The 20,991-nt window shown below is 37.8% G+C and overlaps 1 protein-coding gene across 3 annotated transcripts in view; it reads right to left on the reverse strand.

Moving 5' to 3' along the window:
• Positions 1-4,956: 4,956 nt before the first annotated feature.
• LOC131439096 (tyrosine-protein kinase Abl) overlaps positions 4,957-20,991 on the reverse strand; it is a 97,757-nt gene continuing 81,722 nt past the window's right edge. For 2 of the 3 annotated variants that reach the window (XM_058609709.1, XM_058609710.1), the window contains 7 exons: positions 15,475-16,419; positions 14,721-15,307; positions 14,514-14,655; positions 14,335-14,455; positions 14,123-14,265; positions 8,476-11,137; positions 4,957-6,882 (listed from right to left, as the gene is read on the reverse strand). In XM_058609709.1, the coding sequence (XP_058465692.1) occupies positions 6,840-6,882; positions 8,476-11,137; positions 14,123-14,265; positions 14,335-14,455; positions 14,514-14,655; positions 14,721-15,307; positions 15,475-16,419 (4,643 nt within the window). In that variant the 3' untranslated portion in view covers positions 4,957-6,839. The remainder of the gene's footprint in view (positions 6,883-8,475; positions 11,138-14,122; positions 14,266-14,334; positions 14,456-14,513; positions 14,656-14,720; positions 15,308-15,474; positions 16,420-20,991) is intronic. The other variant, XM_058609711.1, reaches the window with a different exon arrangement.

Below are 20,991 nucleotides of genomic sequence, written 5' to 3' on the forward strand. Positions count from 1 at the left end.
ACTTGAAAAACCGACTAGTGAAAATTGGTCATATACCATTCGACTCAGTTCATCTAACTGAGCAATGTCTGTGTGTGTGTATGTGTCAAATAATCTCACAAGGTTTTCTCGGAGATGGCTGAACTGATTTTGACAAACTTAGATTCAAATGAAAGGTCTCGTGGTCCCATACGAAATAGGGTAAAGTGTGTTCAATATTGTACACCGTCACTTAAACCGGCGAAACAAAAAACGTAAAAAAATTTCTAAACTGGTCTCAAAACTACACAAACCGATAGTCATTATCAGTAGGCAACTAAACAAACCGATTCCGGCTATCCTGGTTCCCGGTATCCGGTTCCGGAAGCACCGGAAATAGTGGTCATATATACCAAAATGGATCTCACTCACTTTTCTCAGCGATGGTTTGACCGATTTCTACAAACTTAGATTCAAATGAAAGGTCTTCCGGTCCCATATGGAATTTCTTAATTTCATCTGGATTCGACTTCTGGTTCAGAGGTTATAGGGTAAAGTGTGTTGAATATTGTACACCGTCACTTAAACCGGCGAAACAAAAACCGTGAAAAATGTTGTAAACTGGACTCAAAACCGTTATTCCCAATCTTAGGCTCAAATGAAAGGTCTTATGGTCCTACCAAAAATTACTGCATATTTTCGGATACAACAAACATTTAAATCTTCATTTAGAGTGCGATGGCAAAATTGTATAAAATCTTCAAAATTTGAATGAAAACTAGTAGAGTTTGTACGTCATGTTAGTTGGTGGCCGTTAGAACTGACTTCTATTATACCGGTTCTCGGGTTCCGGTGCCGGAAGTGCATTTAATAGCACTTCGTTTTCTTAAGGATGACCTTTGCGAGCAAAGCACTGTTTCATTCTGTACCTTATGATCAAAAAAGAACCGGAATTTTATTAAAAAATGCAAAATTTCAATTTTTGATAAATTTTTATGTTATCGCCTTCAAAGTACTCTCCTCCTGCGGCAACACATGCATGCCAACGCTTGATCCAATTTTCCATACAAGTTTTATAGGCCGCCGAAGGTATGGCCTTTAGTTCACGCAGCGAATTCTCTTTTATGGTCTCTATGGTCTCAAAACGCGTTCCCCGCAATGGCAATTTGAGTCTGGGGAAGAGGAAAAAGTCACACGGAGCCATATCTGGAGAGTATGGTGCTTGGTTGATGATATTGGTTGAGTTTTTGGCCAAAAACTGCGACACACACGACGCTGTTTTTGAATGAAATTCAGCTTTTTTGGCGACGCGTTTCAAACCCAAAACATCAGTTAAAATGTGTTCGGCTGATCTATAAGAGATGCCAAACAACACAGCAATCTCTCTAATCGGTACAGAACGATTTTGCAACACGATTTGCTTCGCCGATTCAATGTTTTCTTCAGTAACAGATGTTGTTGGGCGGCCAGGGATCTCATCATGATCCAAGCTTGTACGACCACCTTTGAAGCGTTTATACCACTCGTATGCCTGTGTTTTTCCTAGACACGATTCACCAAAGGCCTTTTCTAACATTTTCAACGTTTCGGAACACTTAAATCCATTTGCAACACAAAATTTGATGCACGCACGTTGTTCTAAATTTTAATCCATTATAAAAATCGCCTCACGAAAATTTTTCAACTTCTTTGTATAGACGCCAAACAAAAACTCTTCGTACGATATGCGTCAAAATTTGACAGAATGTGTATAAAAGTGTCGCCAACGTTGAGAGAATAAAAGTTCACTGATTGGGCAAGCGCGGGAATTTTAAAATGAAAATTCCGGTTCTTTTATCATAAGGTATGTTATACTAGTAAATACACAAGCAACTCCTTGGTTTCTTTCAAAAATCGAAGAGAAAAATTTCTAATAGAATATCACAATCAGAGCTGCTAAATGTCACTATCAACGAGCAACTTTGCACGACGAAGATTGGAAAGTTTATGTCACTGGACTGCTGCCAACCAGGCTCTACCAATCATCATACATTGACTGTCTGAGAGCCGATCTGTCATAACTTAAATTCTCTTCATATTATACTCACCAGGACGCTCATTGATTGCCGATGCGATTGATATTATCTTCATTTCTCCTGTCACTGCTTGATTACGATGTGACTAAATATTAATCAAGCACCATAAACATTGAATTAGATTCATGTACACCAATAAACTCCGAAATCCAATGACTTTTTACAAAGAACAATGAACTTTATCAATTTATGTTTATGTTAGTACTCTCATGGAATTTTTTTACTTCAACAGGGAATAGGAGAATGAGAGAGAGAACAAAATGCGTCACCTGTCTTTGACTGAGTTTACTTCTACTTGGTCATTGAACTATCGAGTATCTTATTTGACAGACACTTTGATCGTACCGTACAGTTGACGATGATTTTAGTTAGTCTGTCAAGGTCATTTGACATGACTGACAATTTGCAGCTCTGATCACAATACACTAAGGTCTTTTTTATGCGACTTCTTTTATGCGAATTTTCAGAGTTATGCGGTTTTTTATGCGAATTTTCAGAGTTACGCGTTTTTGCCTTTCTCATATAGAAAGGTTATGCAATCACTGTGAAAATTGACTTTTTAACCGAGGCCCGGAGGGCCGAATGTCATATACCATTCGACTCAGCTCGACGAACTGAGCAAATGTCTGTGTGTGTGTGTGTGTGTGCGTGTGTGTGTGTATGTAACAAAAATATGCACTCACTTTTCTCAGAGATGGCTAAACCGATTTTCAAAAACAAAGATTCAAATGAAAGGTCTCATAATCCCATAGCCTGCTATTGAATTTCATTCCGATCCGACTTCCAGTTCCGGAGATATAGGATGATATGTATCAAAAAAGTGAAAAAAAAATATGCACTCACTTTTTTCAGAGATGGCTGAACCGATTTCCACAAAATAAGATTCAAATAAAAGGTATTATAGTCTCATAGCTTGCTATTAAATTTCATTTGAATGTGACTTCCGGTTCCGGAGTTATATGGTAATATGTGAAAATTTGAGAAAAAGTTTACACTCAATTATCTCTGCAACAACTCAACCGATTTTTGCAAACGAAAATTAAAATGAAAGGTCTTATAATACCCTAAAAAATTGTGGAACATTTTATCAGGATCCGACTTCCGGTTTCGGAACTAAAGCGTGATAAGTGGAAAATTACCAATTTTATTAGTATTTTCCCACAAACGATGGTCCAAATCCCATAAAACTGCCTGATAAATTCTTCTGGTTTGCAGAGCTTGTTAGTTCGTGGGCATGAAAACTTAATTCGGCACTACTGGTCCCCTCTTTTCCTGTTTCGAGAGCACCGAAAGTGGAGAAGAAAAACTCCTAAAACTAAATTCACTTCGATTTCTCTGCGATGCTTGAACCGATTTTCACAAATCTTGATTTGAATTAAAGTTCATACTCTCTTTAAACATACTATGAAATTTCATCCGGATCCGACTTCCGGTTCCACAGTTGCAGGGCGATGAGTGTCAAAGTTTTCAAATCGCCATATAGAGTGACAATATGTACAACACCGAAAGAAGAAGAAAACACAAAACTAACAAGGCGTGCTTTATTCTATTTCGTACACGTTGTGTAGTGATGTCAATAATAATAATAATAATAATAATAATAATAATAATAATAATAATAATAATAATAATAATAATAATAATAATAATAATAATAATAATAATAGTAATAATAATAATAGTAATAATAATAATAATAATAATAATAATAATAATAATAATAACAATAATAATAATTATTATAATAATAATCCTATTACATGTTTTATGCTGTTTAGCTTAACTTACATATGCAGAAGTAAGAGAAACACAGGTTCGTTTCGTTTGTTAGATTTCGTTTAATTGGTTTAATCGAAATAGAGCATGAGATAGTAAGTATAAGTTTAACTACGTTCAAAACTGTTCCAATTTGTAGGTCATATTTGTTGGTAGTAAACGAACCAACTTCGGCTATTCCGTTTATCTGAATCCAGATTCGGAAGAATTGGAAATAGTGATCAAAAACTGCAAAAAGGATCTCACTTACTTTTCTTGGAGATGGCCAAATTGATTTTCACAAACTTATAGGTTCAAAAGAAAAGTCTTACAGTTTCATACGGAATTCCTTAATTTGTTGTGGATACTACCTTCGGTTCCGGAGCTACAGGGTAAACAGGTTTTATAGAGTTTGTGAGATTAGATCCGAACAAATTGTCCTATTTCTATTCAATAAACAGTTGTTTTTGCGAATTTCACGATTATATTTATGATGTAATGAGCAATGTGAGAACGGCATCATTACACCACTAGGTGAATTAAAATAGGTTTTATGCGAATTTTCAGTTATGCAGTTTTTTTTTATGCGGTACGTAAACTCGCATAAAAAAAGACTTCAGTGTATTATACATGAGAAAGGCATCATTACACCACTAGGTGGATTAAAACAGGTTTTTATATTCAGTTTTCGGTATGGCCATCAGAACCATCTGCGATTTTTCCACAATCTCAACTCGGGTGCTGAAAAGGGCAAGACTTTTCGTTCTTGGTTACATCTTAGCTTAGCAAGTTTAGAGTGAGTCCTAGACCTTATACATACTCAAATCTCCAACTCCGCGATACCTACGGAAGAGACTTCTGGAGAATAGGTAAAACAGCAATATTTCCTCTCATCCTTATCCTTTATCCTTACCTTTGGACGATGCAAAAGGGGACGGCCGGCAATGGTGGGTGTCATGCTGTTGAAATGATCAGTTTTAGTTGAAATGACATCAACTTCCAATACAATCTCCGAAGCAACTCTAACTAGGCCAATACCGTCGTTAGCACCGTAACCTAACGCAAAAAAAAAACATTTCTTCTGGACTTATTGGCCGAAATTAGAATAAACGAAAAAAAAAACAACTATATCGGAAGTTCGGATCATAAAATCAAGGGCTCTATAATATTTGATTACTACCTTCGGCTGGCATTTATTATTTATTGATTCCCGTTTTCATCCACGGGATCCCAAATATCTCGTGTTTTTGACAGCATTCATCGATCATTCTTTTATATGCAATAGTATTAGGTGTATGTGTTGTAATCTTGTGGATGTCTTACATGTGTATATTTTTTTTTTGTTATCATATCACGCGTTTTCACTTGGTTTTCATTATGACAGTTGTTCATTTCTTCACACACTTGTAGAATAGGGTTCCCGCTACACATTCAAGGGAAGTAATTACTGCGGTTATTTTCATTCACACTTGAACCAATTATTTGCTGTTACCGATTTTTGATTATTCTTTCTGCCTTAAAATTTATAATATCTGTACGTAAGCTTTTTGTATGCACGAGCGGATGAATTTTACGACGAAGATGATTATGAATGCTATTTTTGTCGGTTTATCTAAAAATATATAGTGATTTTTGCGTTCATCAATTTCGTTTGATTTCATCATCATTTGATTATTTTGGTAAATTCCTAGAGAGACGCTATTATTCTATGGTCTAAGAATAACCGTTCGCTTCGCGGTGCATGATTACAACGGATCGGTTTTGTCGGTTGTAGATGACGAAACATCCCTTGAGTAATATGCCATATAATTGTGGTGTTTTGAACGCTACTACTTTTATAGAATATAATTGTTTACGACTAGCATTTTACTGTGTTATCATTAGAGATAGAGTTTAAATAACTTAGATTACGCACGAATAAATTGGATTTGCTACGGCTATTTTTACTAACCGTATCTGTTCTCACCATACAAGGATGCGTAAAAGTACTGTAAAATATAATATACTCTGAAGGGAAGTCTCAAGTGAAAAAAATAGAAAGTCTTAAGCTCTTTGGCTTAAAATGTTGTTTAATTTCGTTCGACATCCATATTTCAAATACATTTATAGTTGAAATTTCGCTCTGGAAAGTCATTGAAGAATATTCATGTTATGAAGCTTATAAGCTAGCATTTAGACTTATGCATAAATTTAAAACAACTGATTCGCGAATGAAACAATGTTGGGAATTAAAATCTCGAATTAAAATATAATTCATTAAACATTTCAGTTCTGATTTCAGGATAAGCTTTTATTATCAATTCAACCATCGATTTAAAACCTATTAGACCATCCGTTAAAATCAATTAAAATTAGTCCACTTTTATATTTGGCAATTTTATTGAGCGTTGAAAGTTGATAAACTTTTTGCATTTTTTTTAGCGACGGTAATTTATCCAATAATGACTGAATCGTTTACCCGTCCCTTTTGTTGAATTGTTTGGCGCTGCACAATAACCAACGAAAAGTCCTCTTCGTTCTCGGTCTAGAATTGGGTTTCGTTCATTTATCGATCAAGAATGCATGCATGCTGTCGGGATTCCGTTAGCTTGCCGATGTTGAGCAAACATGCCGACATCACGACGTAATGACAGTTCGTGATCACATTCTTGGCTAATAAATTATTCATACAAGGGATGTTCAAATGGAGAGCTTGTTGTAAAGGTTGTGTATAAAATTGATTAGACGGCATGCATAGATATTTTGAATTATAATACAATAGCATAATATGTGGTTTCTACATACAATTTGAGTTTTTATTAGCAAATTTAGAAATTTCGCAGGGCGCACTATTCGCTAAACGTGTTCAGTTATTTTGATTGCATCACCAAACAAAAGCAAGATTATTAGATGCTTCTAGCCAAAACTACTAATTAATACCTGTATTTTCTCTGATACTGATTGTAGTACTAGTAGTAATAGTAGTAGTAGTAGTAAATATTGGTAAATATGCTGTATGTATAATGTATATCTGATGCCAGTGGTCGGCCAATCACTTCCAAAATAAAAGTTCTAGCTGCACGTCAAAATCGGCAGCTGACTGCTTCTAGCATTCCTGGCATATCATATGAAAATAAAAACGAAAAACAAAAGAAAAAAATACATGTTTTGCGCACTCTTCTAACGGTAATTTCAAGTGGTATTGGCTCCAAAATTGTATGAGTATTTAAATAAATAATATGTCAACTATGGTCCATACTTTTGTTTTGGTAATCCGTGAGTCCGTGCATCTACTCATTTGATATATGTTTTTTCAACTGGTTATAAATACAACATTAGCCAAAAACAAGTTTGAAATTGAAAAATTGGAGCCACTCTGTTTCAAATTGAATGCAGTTTACTCAATTTAAAACTTCCACTGCCCAATGCATGTGAATGGCTTGCAACTCAGCTTTCCTACAATGGAAAGAACTGACGAAAGAAATGTCACCTGTGAGCTCAATTTAAATGTGTGACGTTGAACTACATTTGATTTCGAAATTCATTCAGACGGTCCTGTTGTTTCAATTATAGTTCCCAAATTTGACAAATTTAAATATTCATTTATTTGAAGAGTTTTCATAACCGATATGAATTATATAAACTACTGAGTATTCTTGAGTGAATCTACATTAACACAAATTATGGGTGCTGTCAAATTATATGAATGCCTTTAGTAGTAACATACAAGTTTCTCATCAATTTGGTACTTGATAACCATTAATTTTTTTTTGATGTCGTAGTCTGATTCACCTACAAATTTCCAAAGCAATGGTGGTATGGTAATGGTAACCATAGCTAGTATTCTTTCAATCGACGGTCGTCAAAAGGTCAGATAACGTACTCTTATGTTCCTACCTCATGTCTCTCCCTGTTTCTATGATGACATTTGGTCAATGGGAAGTCGATTGAGTGCTATCGCCTTCTGCGTTAGTAGCAGAATGAGAGGGTGCGCATTTGAATGGCAAAGATCAAGCATTTGTAAGAGATCGAAGGCTTCTGTAACTCATATGATACAAATATTGCATTGAGACGGGGCTGATCTAAGGAACGGTGACCTCGGAACACGATTTGCACTATATACGAAAAAGGGTAAATTTACAATCCTCGTGAAACAGCCATTGTTGAAGAACGCAATAAAACAGTTTTCTTCGCGGTCGTTGAGCGGAAATCAAAAATATATCAGTTAATTTAGCACATTTTTCCAAATAAAATTATATTCTCTCATGAAGATTTATCTAGCGATAGCGGAGAAAACTGTGTTTGCGTTTTTCAACAATGACTGTTTCTTAAGATTGATTGTAAGTAAAACCTGAAGCCACAGAGATAGCAGATCTCACTCTAACTAATAGATTTAATATATGAAATGAATAGTGAAGCTCCACATAAATAAGAATACGGTTACCCTAAATCATGCAACAGTTGCTGCATTTTACATTTTCAGCAGACAAACAGTAAGATGAAAAATGAATCATCTTTTCTTCGTCACACTAATTCTTCAAGTTTTACTCATATGTGAATATTTTACACAATAGACTGCACGGAATCACCAAAACTGTGCCAATGAAAATTAACACAACGTAAGTTCATAGTCTCGAAAAAATAACGAGAAACTAAGACTCCTCCTTAGAACGTTTCCTTGAAATCAACCAGCATTACTTGAAATTACCTGTGCAGCGCGTTGGATATTTGCTTCAGTGATTGACCAACTTCAAGTACCAATTTTTCGTTGTCCTGCATGTTCTTGTTGCCGGCAGATCGAAGTGATCGCGACTGATTTTCGACTCGCGTGACCAGTTCGCGGAAGTGGAACTTTGTATGTGGCGGTAAGGTTTCATTGTCGGCAAACGTCACACAACTGGACTGCAGAGAATTAAGTCTTTCGCTCAGCTGCAGCCATTGGGAAGCGGAAATCGAGTTGACTGGAATTTTTAGATTACTTTCGAGTAGCGTCACCAATTCAAGGATTCCCTCGCGGCTCGCCGACGACGAGGGAGCGGAAGACGAAGAAGCGGTTGATTTTTCCGACAAAAGAGAACTATTGCTGTCGTTGGATTTCGATGTGGTAGTGTTGCTGGCGTTGCTGATTGACGTTATCAGGGTTGGATTTGGAATTTGCGTCTGAACAGGAGTGGCATAGATGGATGTGAATTTTGATGGCTTTACCGGAACCGCAGGCTTTTTTGCTGTAATCAATTGCGGTATTGGCTGATGTTCATCACTTTGGGTGGAATTAGTGTTCGTTGTTGTTACGATTGTACTAGGAGTGTTAACGCAAGCGGTTTCCTCATCCGGATTGTTGTTCAATTTGAGATTCGCCGAACTTTTGACGCCTAGCTTTGGACTCAACTGCGTATTCTGTTCATTGGGCGATTCTTTAGCCTCCCACAGCTTTTTCAAACTGCTAATACTACCAGTACTCTTCCGTTTATCACCTTCGTCTCCAGTGCCTCCACTACCGGTAGATAAGTTATCTCCTCCACTACCACCGCTGCCGTCTGCTTTTATCGAATTACTGTCCAAGCATTCTCGTTTCTTATCCTCCTGACTAAGTTCAATTTTAATTTCAGTCTTTTTCAGCTCAATAATTTTATTGCTATCGATTGGTGCCACGCTGGTCACCACCGAAGATGTTGTCTTTTTCAACTTCAGTGAGTTGATCTCATTATTCTCTAACAATAGCTTGTTGATCGAGTCGGGTTGAGATGGACCATTTTTGGTTGTTCCATTGCGTAAGAAATCGTTCCGCTTACCCTTTATTTCGTTGTCACTTGAAGAATGATCACTGATTGATTGATTATTATTTAGAATGTTGCTATTGTTATTATTGACACTGTTCGAATGCAGTTTGTTATTATTGTCCATACTAGAATCGCTACTACCAATCGATGCACTGGTATCGCCAAGTGTCGTGCCATTGCTGTTAGCTGTTTGTTCGTTAATATTTTCGACCCTACGCAATCGGGACTTAAAATCGATAATATTAGCGGTTTCCTCTTTCTTGGGGATTTGACTTGGGATTCGTTTTGGGTCGATCTTCTTCAATTGCGGTTTGAATGAGGGCTGCGTTGTTGGAATATTGCTATTGTCAGCAGCTTTGGTCTTTCGCAGCGAACTAACATCAGAGGATTTGTAATGAGTTGTCACATCACTTGGTTGTAGCGGTGGAGGGGGTTTTGGTAAATTCATATTTTCCGCTAGTTCACTGACTAATTGTGAAACGGGATCAGATGAAGTTGACAGTTTGTGGTTATTTTCTGCATTGAGGATTGACTTTGGCACATTTGCTTTTTCCTTAATTTCGGCTGCGAGTTTCATTTCGAGTTTCTCTTTGAGACTCGGGGGTGGTGGAATGGGAACGGATGGTTCGTTACTGTGAACCATAGCATCTGCAGGGCTACCGAGAGAACTACACGAATCTGTCGACGGTTCTCTTCTTCGCAGACTTACTCCGAACCGGGAACTTGCTTCTTCAACACTTGGTTCAGTGTTGGAAACATCGTTCGATGGTTTCAGGAGTTTTTCGGACGGTGGTCCTAAAGGTTGTTGCACTTCGAATTCTTCCGGCGGTGGTGGAAGATCTACCGGTGGAGGAGGAAATTCCAAATCCGCTAAAGTGGGGGGCAACGATCTTTTAGGACTATTGTTTCCAACAGTTCCACGGAACGAAGAAAATGTCATCATTGATCCATCAGTGGTGGTTCTGTGTCTTTGTAGTTTGGAAAGACTAGCAGTCGCTGAATTGGCCATAGTGACTCCACTGGATGAGTTACTACGGATCATTTGAGGCTGTTGTTGCTGCATTTTCAGTGCCGTTCGCTGTGCTGATAGTAAACTGTTGGAAATAACATTTGCTGCTGCAATCGGTGGGGGTGGATCGGGTGGAACAGAATTGGTTTGCATTTGTGATGGCACTTGCTGCCCCATTGTTCCGTCAGTCTGTCTCAGAGACTCTAGATATGCTCCTATTCTGGCCCCCTTTGGAAGCGTTCCGTAACGGTTAATAGCCTTTTTAACATTTTGCACCTCCAAGGCACCAACAAGAGGCTGCCCAGCCGCGTTTACCGCAATTCCTGTTGGTAGCGGAACACTTCCCGGGACGCTTGGATCTCTCCGGGGTGCCCCCTGAGGCAATCGCTTACTACTGCGTGTCTCTAAGCCTCGATTTCCCATGATTGGAACCCGTTTGAAGGAACTTTGCTGCGATGAGGACTTCTGAAAATTACCGATCGGTTCCTGGCTGTCGGTATCGGTATCTGGTGTGATTTCCGTTTGTTCGTTCTCGGAATCCGTGGTTCGATGGACCAGATTGGCGAGATCTCGAGTGAAACCTAAAAATAAGACGATTGTTAGCAGTTAGTGGGTTTCAGAAACAATGAAATTCTATTTCTAATACAAATGATTAGTGTTTCGAGTTGTATTAGCGAAAACTATAGTTTTGTGAAATTGAACATACTGCAGTATTTCAAATATTTGTTAGGAGCATTGTTCATTAAATATTTTAAAACATTAAAAGTTCAAGCCTTTAATCAGTTACAAAAAACCACCAATATCAGTTGATTAGTTCAATGTTTTTCACAAAAAGTATTCCAGGTGTTTCTAATTTTCTTTCCTCTAATTTTCTTACCGTTCGTCTTCGACTCGTCAGTGCAGTTTATGTTGTACTGTTATGCCACCTAGCAGTTCAAGGTTTATGTTGAACTGCTAGGTGGCATAACAGTTAAATTTAAATTGTGTACCCTTGAAAAAATTTAAATTTGGTGAGATTATTATGTTTTACTAATATTATTTTTGTTGGCCGTGTTAAGAGAATATTTGTACCGCATGAGCTCCTGGTCATTCTACGGTAAAATACTCTGTTTTACTTTTTTCTGTAAATTTTAATTTGTCGTTTTACGGTTAGGTTAAGGCTATTTGGAAAAAATAGCATTTTCAAAAGTGCTACTCTATCTGCTTCAAAATACTTATTGCGTCATTTGCTTAAAGTATAATGTCATTTAATGTATCATTCACCAGTATAACACTGGGTATAATGTACATTTGGCAAACAATTTTCATAGTGTGTGCAGCTGTGAATGAATAATTCCCGTAACAGTACTGTTCGTAGGATTACCTCATGTATAGGTCCAATCCTTAGCTTGCACTGAGAAGTTCAATTAGAACTGGAAATGAAATGGTAATGTATTTGTACGTACGTATTTGTAAGACGAAACGTGAAGAAATGGTAATGTATTTGTAGCGCCTTCGAATAAATATGTCTTGATAATTCTACGCAAATATCTGTAAACAATAACAATCTATTCTTTTTAAAGAGCATCATCGCAATAGTTTTCAAACATTCTTAAAAATTTTCAAATTATTTGATGAAATCTAGAAAAGATTTTCGATTTCTTCTAATATGGCATTGAGAGTAACAGTGTGTTGAACAAAACAACGGGTCCAACTTTAGTGATACACACTGTAGGTGTATTGGACAGCCCATGTGCTGAAGTTGCACAAACTAGTTGCTCAAGTGGTAATATATAACTAAAAAAGTTAGTAATAAACTTAACTTTTCGCTCAATATCTTCCAAAAGCAATGTCAGATCTGCGCATTATTTCTGTAAGATAAAAATCATATATAAGGTTTTTGATTTAGTTTTGCATTCGTTACGTATGTGATATTGTAGGGTAGCAGAGGTATTTTGAACACTTCATATATTTTGGCTCACCTAACAAACTTTATGGATTTAATCGATGTTATGTAACCCATGTTGCATCAATTTGATAGCAAAGCCTTGGTATTACATTCCTGTAGTGGAATTTGACCTTCTGTTTCAACAGACTTCGCAGCCGATTCAGAGTGTACAGAACCATTGCATGGCTAGTGCTACGACTCTACTGACACTACGAATCCTTCCAAGTTGGGGCTCGAACATACGACAACTGGTTTGTAAGACCAGTGCCCTATGCTTTGAATCACCAACCAGGGACTCAATTTGAAGCTAATCACATTAAATTATCTATTGCGGAAGAATTTTTTAAAATATATTACAACATTTGGTGGATATTTTTACAAAGTGGGCCAAAATAAAATCAATCCTAACTAAAGTGAGCCAAAATACCTCTGCTACTCTATTTCTGCAAGTTTTATGATAATGTTCTCATGACTGCAAGTTTTGCGTTCGTTTCAAATTAATATATCTTGCTTCACTTTTTTTGCATTTCATGTCATTTTTATTTTATACTAAAATACAAAAATGCACACACTGACCACCTATTTTTTTAGTAACCCACACCTTATCCTTTGACTTAAAATTTATGATTTTGTAAAAAGGGGATCATCTCACTCTGACAATGCATAGCTCCCAAACACCGTTGAATTTCGAATGATTCGTTCTATGATTGATAATAAAAAATAAACCTAATATTTGATGATTTTAAAATACATCACCTTCATCACTATTCATACCTATGGGCTATGACACGGTGTCTGCATAAATTCGAATATAAATATTTATCGTCTTGCATCCTTATCTAACCATATATTATAGAAATGTTTATTAGAAAAGTAGTAAAACATTCAACCTAAGATCCAACAATGTGCGATTGATAACCTGGTGCCGAACCCTAATGATAATTTAATAAGCGTCTTTCCCAGAGATATTTTTCCACGATCCACAAACAAAAACACGAAAAACTATTCATAAGAGGGAGATGTACATAGTAAATATTGCAAAGTTTGAAAAAAAACTTCTCCCGCGGTGGACGACCACAACAGGGAAAAATTGGGGTTAAAACACGATAATAATAATAATCTTAACGATATATTTGGTTGTAGGCTTAGTTGAGCAGAGGGAAAGCTGCTCCTATTTTCTATCAAAAAAAGGGATCAAAATAGTGTCCGACCCGTTTCGTCAGCTATAAAATCAAAAATGGCGATCACATAAATATATTACACTGAAACCCAGCAAAACAAGAGTGAATGATACTGACTATTTCGTTATGTAATGATCCATAACCTACACAGTTCATTCACTCGATAACACACGATTCACACGTTCTTGTTCGTTGATTAATTTCGGAATATTTGTCTGTGTTCATTGACATTGAAAATCTTTGTTTCTACATTTTCCCTCAAATTCAATAGAATTGCTTATATTCATGAGGTAAAAACAAAGAATGTTAGTCACTCAGTTTGTTAGATGAAAAATTACTCCGGCCTACAAACTATCACCAGAAGTAACCCAAGTAAAAAATGCGTCAACTGCATTGGTTTGATATTCGTAGACCGGATCACCAAACCACACAAATCCCACATCCGAAAAAACAAATACCTCGAAACAGCCTATCGATAAGGAAACTACTGCAAGAAGTCGATTTAGTGATTGGTATAATACCGTTTGTATTCTGTTCGCATTCGCCGGGTTTGCCACTGTCCTCATCCCGGTACGTTGAATCGCGACTAGATGATAACAAACTGAAAGGAAAGGTAAGGAGGGTGTAAACATTTTCGATATGACCACTGTTGATATAAAACAATACTAACCTTGTTCGCTTCGGTGGCGCCGGTGCTGTTTTACCACGTTTGTTAGTAGTTCTTCGCATCTGTACACCAGCCGTAGAAGGTTTGTTGGGAAACGTACTGAGCTTGGAGCTAGAACCGGTATCTGCAAATTGAAATTTATTAAATGGAAAATACAAGCTGCAGAATAAAAGATTCACTACCTGAAATAGGTGTGATGACAGGTTCATGCATTGGAGGCTGTTGAGCTCCTATTTGGGGTTTCTTACCCATCTGCGGCGTAAGCTGGACGGGGAGGGCCGCCCCCTGTAGTTGCTTCTCTACCGCTTCAGTGATAGATGATTCCTGTCAACAAAAAATCTATACAGATAAGAAAAATTAGCGCTTGGAGACACACTTTTTTCAATTACCTGAAACATGTGCTCTAGATCGTGATGTATGCTCTTAAAGGTGGGTCGTTCCAAGGCGTTCCACTGCCAACATTTGCGCATTAGTTCGTATACTTCTGGAGGGCAACCAGGTGGTCGTTCCATCCGATACCCGGACTCCAGTCGATGGAAAACTTCCGTCAGATCTATTCCAGGGTATGGTGACATTCCGTAAGTGGCTATTTCCCACAGCAGCACACCGAATGCCCACACATCGGACTTGGTGCTGAATTTGTTATACGCTAGACCTTCCGGAGCTGTCCATTTGATTGGAAACTTTGCACCGGCATGTGCCGTGTAAGTATCGTCTCGCATCAATCGGGCCAGCCCGAAATCGGCCACCTTCACGAGGTTGTTATCGCCGACGAGACAATTTCTTGCCGCCAGATCACGGTGAATAAAATTACGACTTTCCAGATAGCTCATACCGGAAGCAATCTGGGTCGCCATGTACAGCAGTGCAACGGCATCCAGCGTTTCTCGGCCAGCCGAACGAAGGAAGTCCAGTAGATTGCCGTGACTCATGAACTCAGTGATAATGTAGAACGGTGGTTCTCGCGTACAAACACCTGAGAATAATAACGAAATAGGTTAAAACGCTTCGAATACATACAATTGTTATTATTAGGATCACTTATTAAACCGATTCGACGTGTTTTTGCCATCAAATACCGTTCGCTAAAGTGCGATGAAATCAAGTTTCTAACCATAAATCAATTATACAATCGCTACTCACCTATCAGTTGCACCAGGTTCGGATGTTTCATTTCCTTCATAATAGCAGCCTCTTCTAGAAAATCCTTCAGTGCCATCGTGTCTTCCTTGAGCGTCTTCACTGCCACCGTATTCCCATAACGTTTCCACACAGCCTCATACACTTCGCCATATTGGCCGCCGCCGAGTTTATGCTTCATGACAATATCAGTTCGGCAAATTTCCCACTCATCCGGTTCGGGGCTCAGCGGGAAAACAGTCGGTTTGTTCTGCTTTGGTGCGGGATATAGCAGTGGCGTTATCAGTCCATGACCCTCGTGCAGGACACTGTGGTGATGCACAAGTTCTGCTAGGGTATTAAATTTAGCCTCCGCCGTTACGTACACTTTGCCGTCCGAATCCTCGGATATCCTATAGTGATAGACACGTCCATCATACCTTAAACTTATGCTGCGCTGTCCTGGCGAACTTTCACTTTCCCGTACCAGAAAACTACCATTGATTCCCGAGCTAAGAAGATATTCAGCTGCGTTTCGCGAAATGGGTCCATGGTACCAGGAGTGTTTCTCCAGGGAATTCAAAGGTGTAACGTAGTTCGAAGGCACCCAACCAACATGACCGGAGTCGGAATGTGCCTCACACCATTCACCGGATTTATTATAGGACAGTATCCGTACTTGTTCGCCCTTTCGCAGACTCAATTGGTTTTCGCCACCTGCTTTGAAGTCATACAGGGCTACAAATAACTGCGGATCGTCTTCCTCCGGGCCCGGAGCAAGTAGATTTTCCTTGGAAGTCCACCGATTTGCATTTTCGAAATTTGATTGAGCCGTATTTGAGCTTCCTTGGGAGTGCATGGTGCCGGTGTGATTTTCCGAACCGTCTTGACTTTGAGTGAGCATGTCAGCGGAAATGAGGCTGCCCGGTGGAGGAATATGTGGAAGAGGACGAGATTGCAGTAGTGCTTCTGTAAAGAAATATAAGAATAATAGTAATGAATTATCATGCTAGTTGATGTCACGATTTGGCAATCAGACGGTCGAAACGAGCTGGAATTTTCTCAACACACAGAAAACAGATGTTTCCATTTAATTATAAGTTTCGTGGCAATATCAAACATAAGTAAAGAAATGACATTTGAATTTCTCAAATTAAACAGTGTGGCGACTAAAGGTTTTTATTCTATTTTTATCACAACATTTCCGTCAATTGGTGTATTGCTCTATGGAAACTAGATGTGAAGCCAATTGGATAATCCAAAAATTTATCACCTTGCATATACGTCGATTGGAATTGGATTTTCACTGATATACGTCTCGTTTGACACTTCCAATAGATCAGTTACAAACGAGAAAAGTACCGGGGTCCAATCCCATATAAAAAAACCCTTCTTAATCCACCTAGTGGTGTGATAATGCCTTTCTCTTCTTTCACAACAGTCTCATGAAAATATGTTTCATACTTTTATTAAATAATTTTGGATACTAATTTTGACACCAATTGATTCAAATTGATTCGAGTAGTTCACAAAAGCATGCTTCAGTGTTTATGTCACACTGTCAGCATCATTTTTCCAAACTAGTGCTTGACATTTGCGATGCCTCATACAAATGAGAACAGTGATGCTAATCTAAAAAAGTTTGTTAAAATCGGATCAGCCATCTCTGAGAAAATTGAGCGCGTTCAAATACAACGCTTTTTGTCGGTTACGTCACTTATACAATCATATCTTCGGAACCAAAACTCACAGCCATTTGATCTTCGAACTTGATTAATGGTCCGACAGTAGCTTTCAAACGAGCCCGAGTTTGTTAAAATCGGTTCAGCCATCTCTGAGAAATTTGAGCGCGTTCAAATACAACGCTTTTTGTCGGTTACGTCACTTATACAATCATATCTCCGGAACCAAAAGTCACAGCCATTTGATCTTTGAACTTGATCAATGGCCCGACAGTAGCTTTCAAACGAGCCCAAGTTTGTTCAAATCGGTTCAGCCATCTCTGAGAAAATTGAGCGCGTTCAAATACAACGCTTTTTGTCGGTTACGTCACTTATACAATCATATCTCCGGAACCAAAAGTCACAGCCATTTGATCTTCGAACTTGATCAATGGCCCGACAGTAGCTTTCAAACGAGCCCAAGTTTGTTCAAATCGGTTCAGCCATCTCTGAGAAAATTGAGCGCGTTCAAATATCTTCGAAAAGTGCACATACATACACACACATACATACATACACACACACACACACACACACACACACACACACACACACACACACACACACACACACACACACACACACACACACACACACACACACACACACAGACATTTTCCGATCTCGACGAACTGAGTCGAATGGTATATAACACTATGGGTCTCCGAGGCTCCGTTCGAAAGTCGGTTTTTCCAGCAATTCTAATACCTTTCTATAGAGAAAGGCAAAAAGCCTTCTTAGTCCACTTAGTGAAATTTTCATATATCTTGAAAAATCACCATAGGGGGGAGTACATGAAATTTTCGAAATCGAAAAAAAATTTTTGATGCCAAAAGGCTTAGAATTGCATGAAACGTCGAGATTTAGTGTCATCTCGAAAAAAATTTTTTTTGAAAAAATCGACTTTTTGGGACTTAGAAAAAATACGAAAGTCCCAGAAAGTTGATTTTTTCAAAAAAAATTTTTTTTGAGATGACACTAAATTTCGATGTTTTATGCAGTTTTAAGAGTTTTGGCATTAAAAAAAATTTTCGATTTTGGAAATTTCGTGTACTCCCCCCTATGGTGCTTTTTCAAGATCGAAAATTGTCAAACCTTTACCACCGGGCAGCACCCCTTAAGCATGTCCGATTTAGGTCAAATTTTGCATGAAGGCTTTTTTCGAGGTGCTTAAACTTTTGAGCACTAGAACTTAACGAAAATAGAGGTGATACCAAAATTTTGGGACCCTTATATATATATATATATATATATATATATATATATATATATATATATATATATATATATATATATATATATATATATATATATATATATATATATATATATATATATATATAAGAGCGGTAAAAATCAACGTGTTTTGTCGGTTACGTCACTTATACCATCAAATATCTGGAACCAAAAGTCACAACCATTTGATCTTCGAACTTGATCAATGGCCCGCCAGTAGCTTTCAAACGAGCCCAAGTTTGTTAAAATCGGTTCAGCCATCTCTGAGAAAATTGAGCGCGTTCAAATACAACGCTTTTTGTCGGTTACGTCACTTATACAATCATATCTCCGGAACCAAAAGTCACAGCCATTTGATCATCAAACTTGATCAATGGTCCGATAGTAGCTTTCAAACGAGCCCAAGTTTGTTCAAATCGGTTCAGCCATCTCTGAGAACATTGAGCGCGTTCAAATACAACGCTTTTTGTCGGTTACGTCACTTATACAATCATATCTCCGGAACCAAAAGTCACAGCCATTTGATCTTCGAACTTGATCAATGGCCCGACAGTAGCTTTCAAACGAGCCCAAGTTTGTTCGAATCGGTTCAGCCATCTCTGAGAAAATTGAGCGCGTTCAAATACAACGCTTTTTGTCGGTTACGTCACTTATACAATCATATCTCCGGAACCAAAAGTCACAGCCATTTGATCTTCGAACTTGATCAATGGCCCGACAGTAGCTTTCAAACGAGCTCAAGTTTGTTTAAATCGGTTCAGCCATCTCTGAGAAAATTGAGCGCGTTCAAATATCTTCGAAAAGTGCACATACATACACACACACATACATACACACACACACAGACATTTTCCGATCTCGACGAACTGAGTCGAATGGTATATAACACTATGGGTCTCCGAGGCTCCGTTCGAAAGTCGGTTTTTCCAGCAATTCTAATACCTTTCTATAGAGAAAGGCAAAACGGTATACTAAGAGTTTGGATTTTTTTTAGCGATAAATCATTTTACTGTCGCTGAAAATATTTGTAGCATTTAATGGTGTTTTTAAAAATTTTCGAAAATCCCCCTAATGCCATTATTGATCGTATAGTAATAATGGCTTCATTTGTCAAAATAAATCAAGAATGATTAAGTCCATATGAGTCTGATAAGCAAGTATGGAAAGTGTAATGAGAAGCGAACATGTTACTTCCCCATAAATACAAAACTCGATTATCACAGTCATAAAATATATGATGAAAAATTATGAGATATGAAACTGTCAAGCCGTAAAAAGATTCGTTAAAGCTATTAACAAACGTCATTAACAAACTTTTGAAACATTTTACACACCAAATTTCTTTTTTGGTGTTTTCTACGCATCACACACGCATCTGTCAAAGAACTACTGAATATCGATGTTCGGTGTTTGAGCGCTTAGTGAAATGAAGCTAAACCGTTTTTGACAGACTTCTAAACTCATACACTGATGATGAATTCAAATAAAACTCTACCGATCATTCAGCAAATTAAATTTAAATTAAACTGATTACTGAATGCTCAGCTGTTTGAAAGTCAGTAAAACTTTACCGACATCCGTAAAACTAATTTGGTTTGTAAAGTTAAAGTAACTGAAGTAATTCTATCAGTAGCGATTTTCTTTATTCATTTACAATTTTTTGGGTAGGCTCAGATAATCTCTAACCGATCGACCAAAACATTAATAGATGGTTGAAGAAAAAATTGCTGATATGACCCTTTAATCCACTTCTAATTGAATCAGATGAAGATTGTATTGAAATAAAATGCAACACTTTCTTTTGTGTGACACTTTATCGTTTAGGTAAAAATTGATAAAATTTTGAGCAAAACTAATTTCATCACAACCTGTCAATAGTTGGCTTTCAAGCAATTATAAGTGCTATGGTCGACCAGTCCTACTGAGAGTTCGCAAAAAAAATAAAAATCGACTATTCGACCCTGTCCCTTGTAGTAAAAACGTTCGAGAAGACCCAGACGACTAAGCGTTGAGATGGCAACGGAAGAAATGCAACCTTATGAACGCAAAAAAGGTGAAGGATTTCTTCAAGTGTAATACGAATATTTCGAATTGAAACGTGATCAAGAAGATCAACATTCCGTCTACTTAATCCAGGAGACAATGAAGAAGATCGGACTGTCTTCGTGGAAGACGCAAGTCCAACCGATAAACAAAATTCGGAAGTCAAATCCTGCGTCAAGAAGCTGGTACAGCTGAAATACATCGTAATGGATGACGAGACGGACATAGAAGCGGACGCCAAACAGATCCCTGGTATGGAGTTTTTAGTCGGCCGTAATGTTGCGGAAAATTTCCGGAAGAGGAAGGTCGATAAATTTTGACAAGATGCTCATGATGTGGCCGGCGATCTGCTGTTGCGGTAAATTCAGCAACTGTTATAGATCATATACATAAAGAATAATGCATCCAAATGCGCCTGTTACCCTTCCTCCGGTCCCACGAAGATGATATTCTGTTTTGGCTGGATCTGACATCGTGTCATTACGCGAAACTGTTTATGGACTGGTGGCTTTGGTGGCGACGGAGGTCAATCCGCTAAACT

Source organism: Malaya genurostris, chromosome 3 (genome assembly GCF_030247185.1).
Source record: "Malaya genurostris strain Urasoe2022 chromosome 3, Malgen_1.1, whole genome shotgun sequence".
In the NCBI taxonomy this organism is placed as follows: domain Eukaryota; kingdom Metazoa; phylum Arthropoda; class Insecta; order Diptera; family Culicidae; genus Malaya; species Malaya genurostris.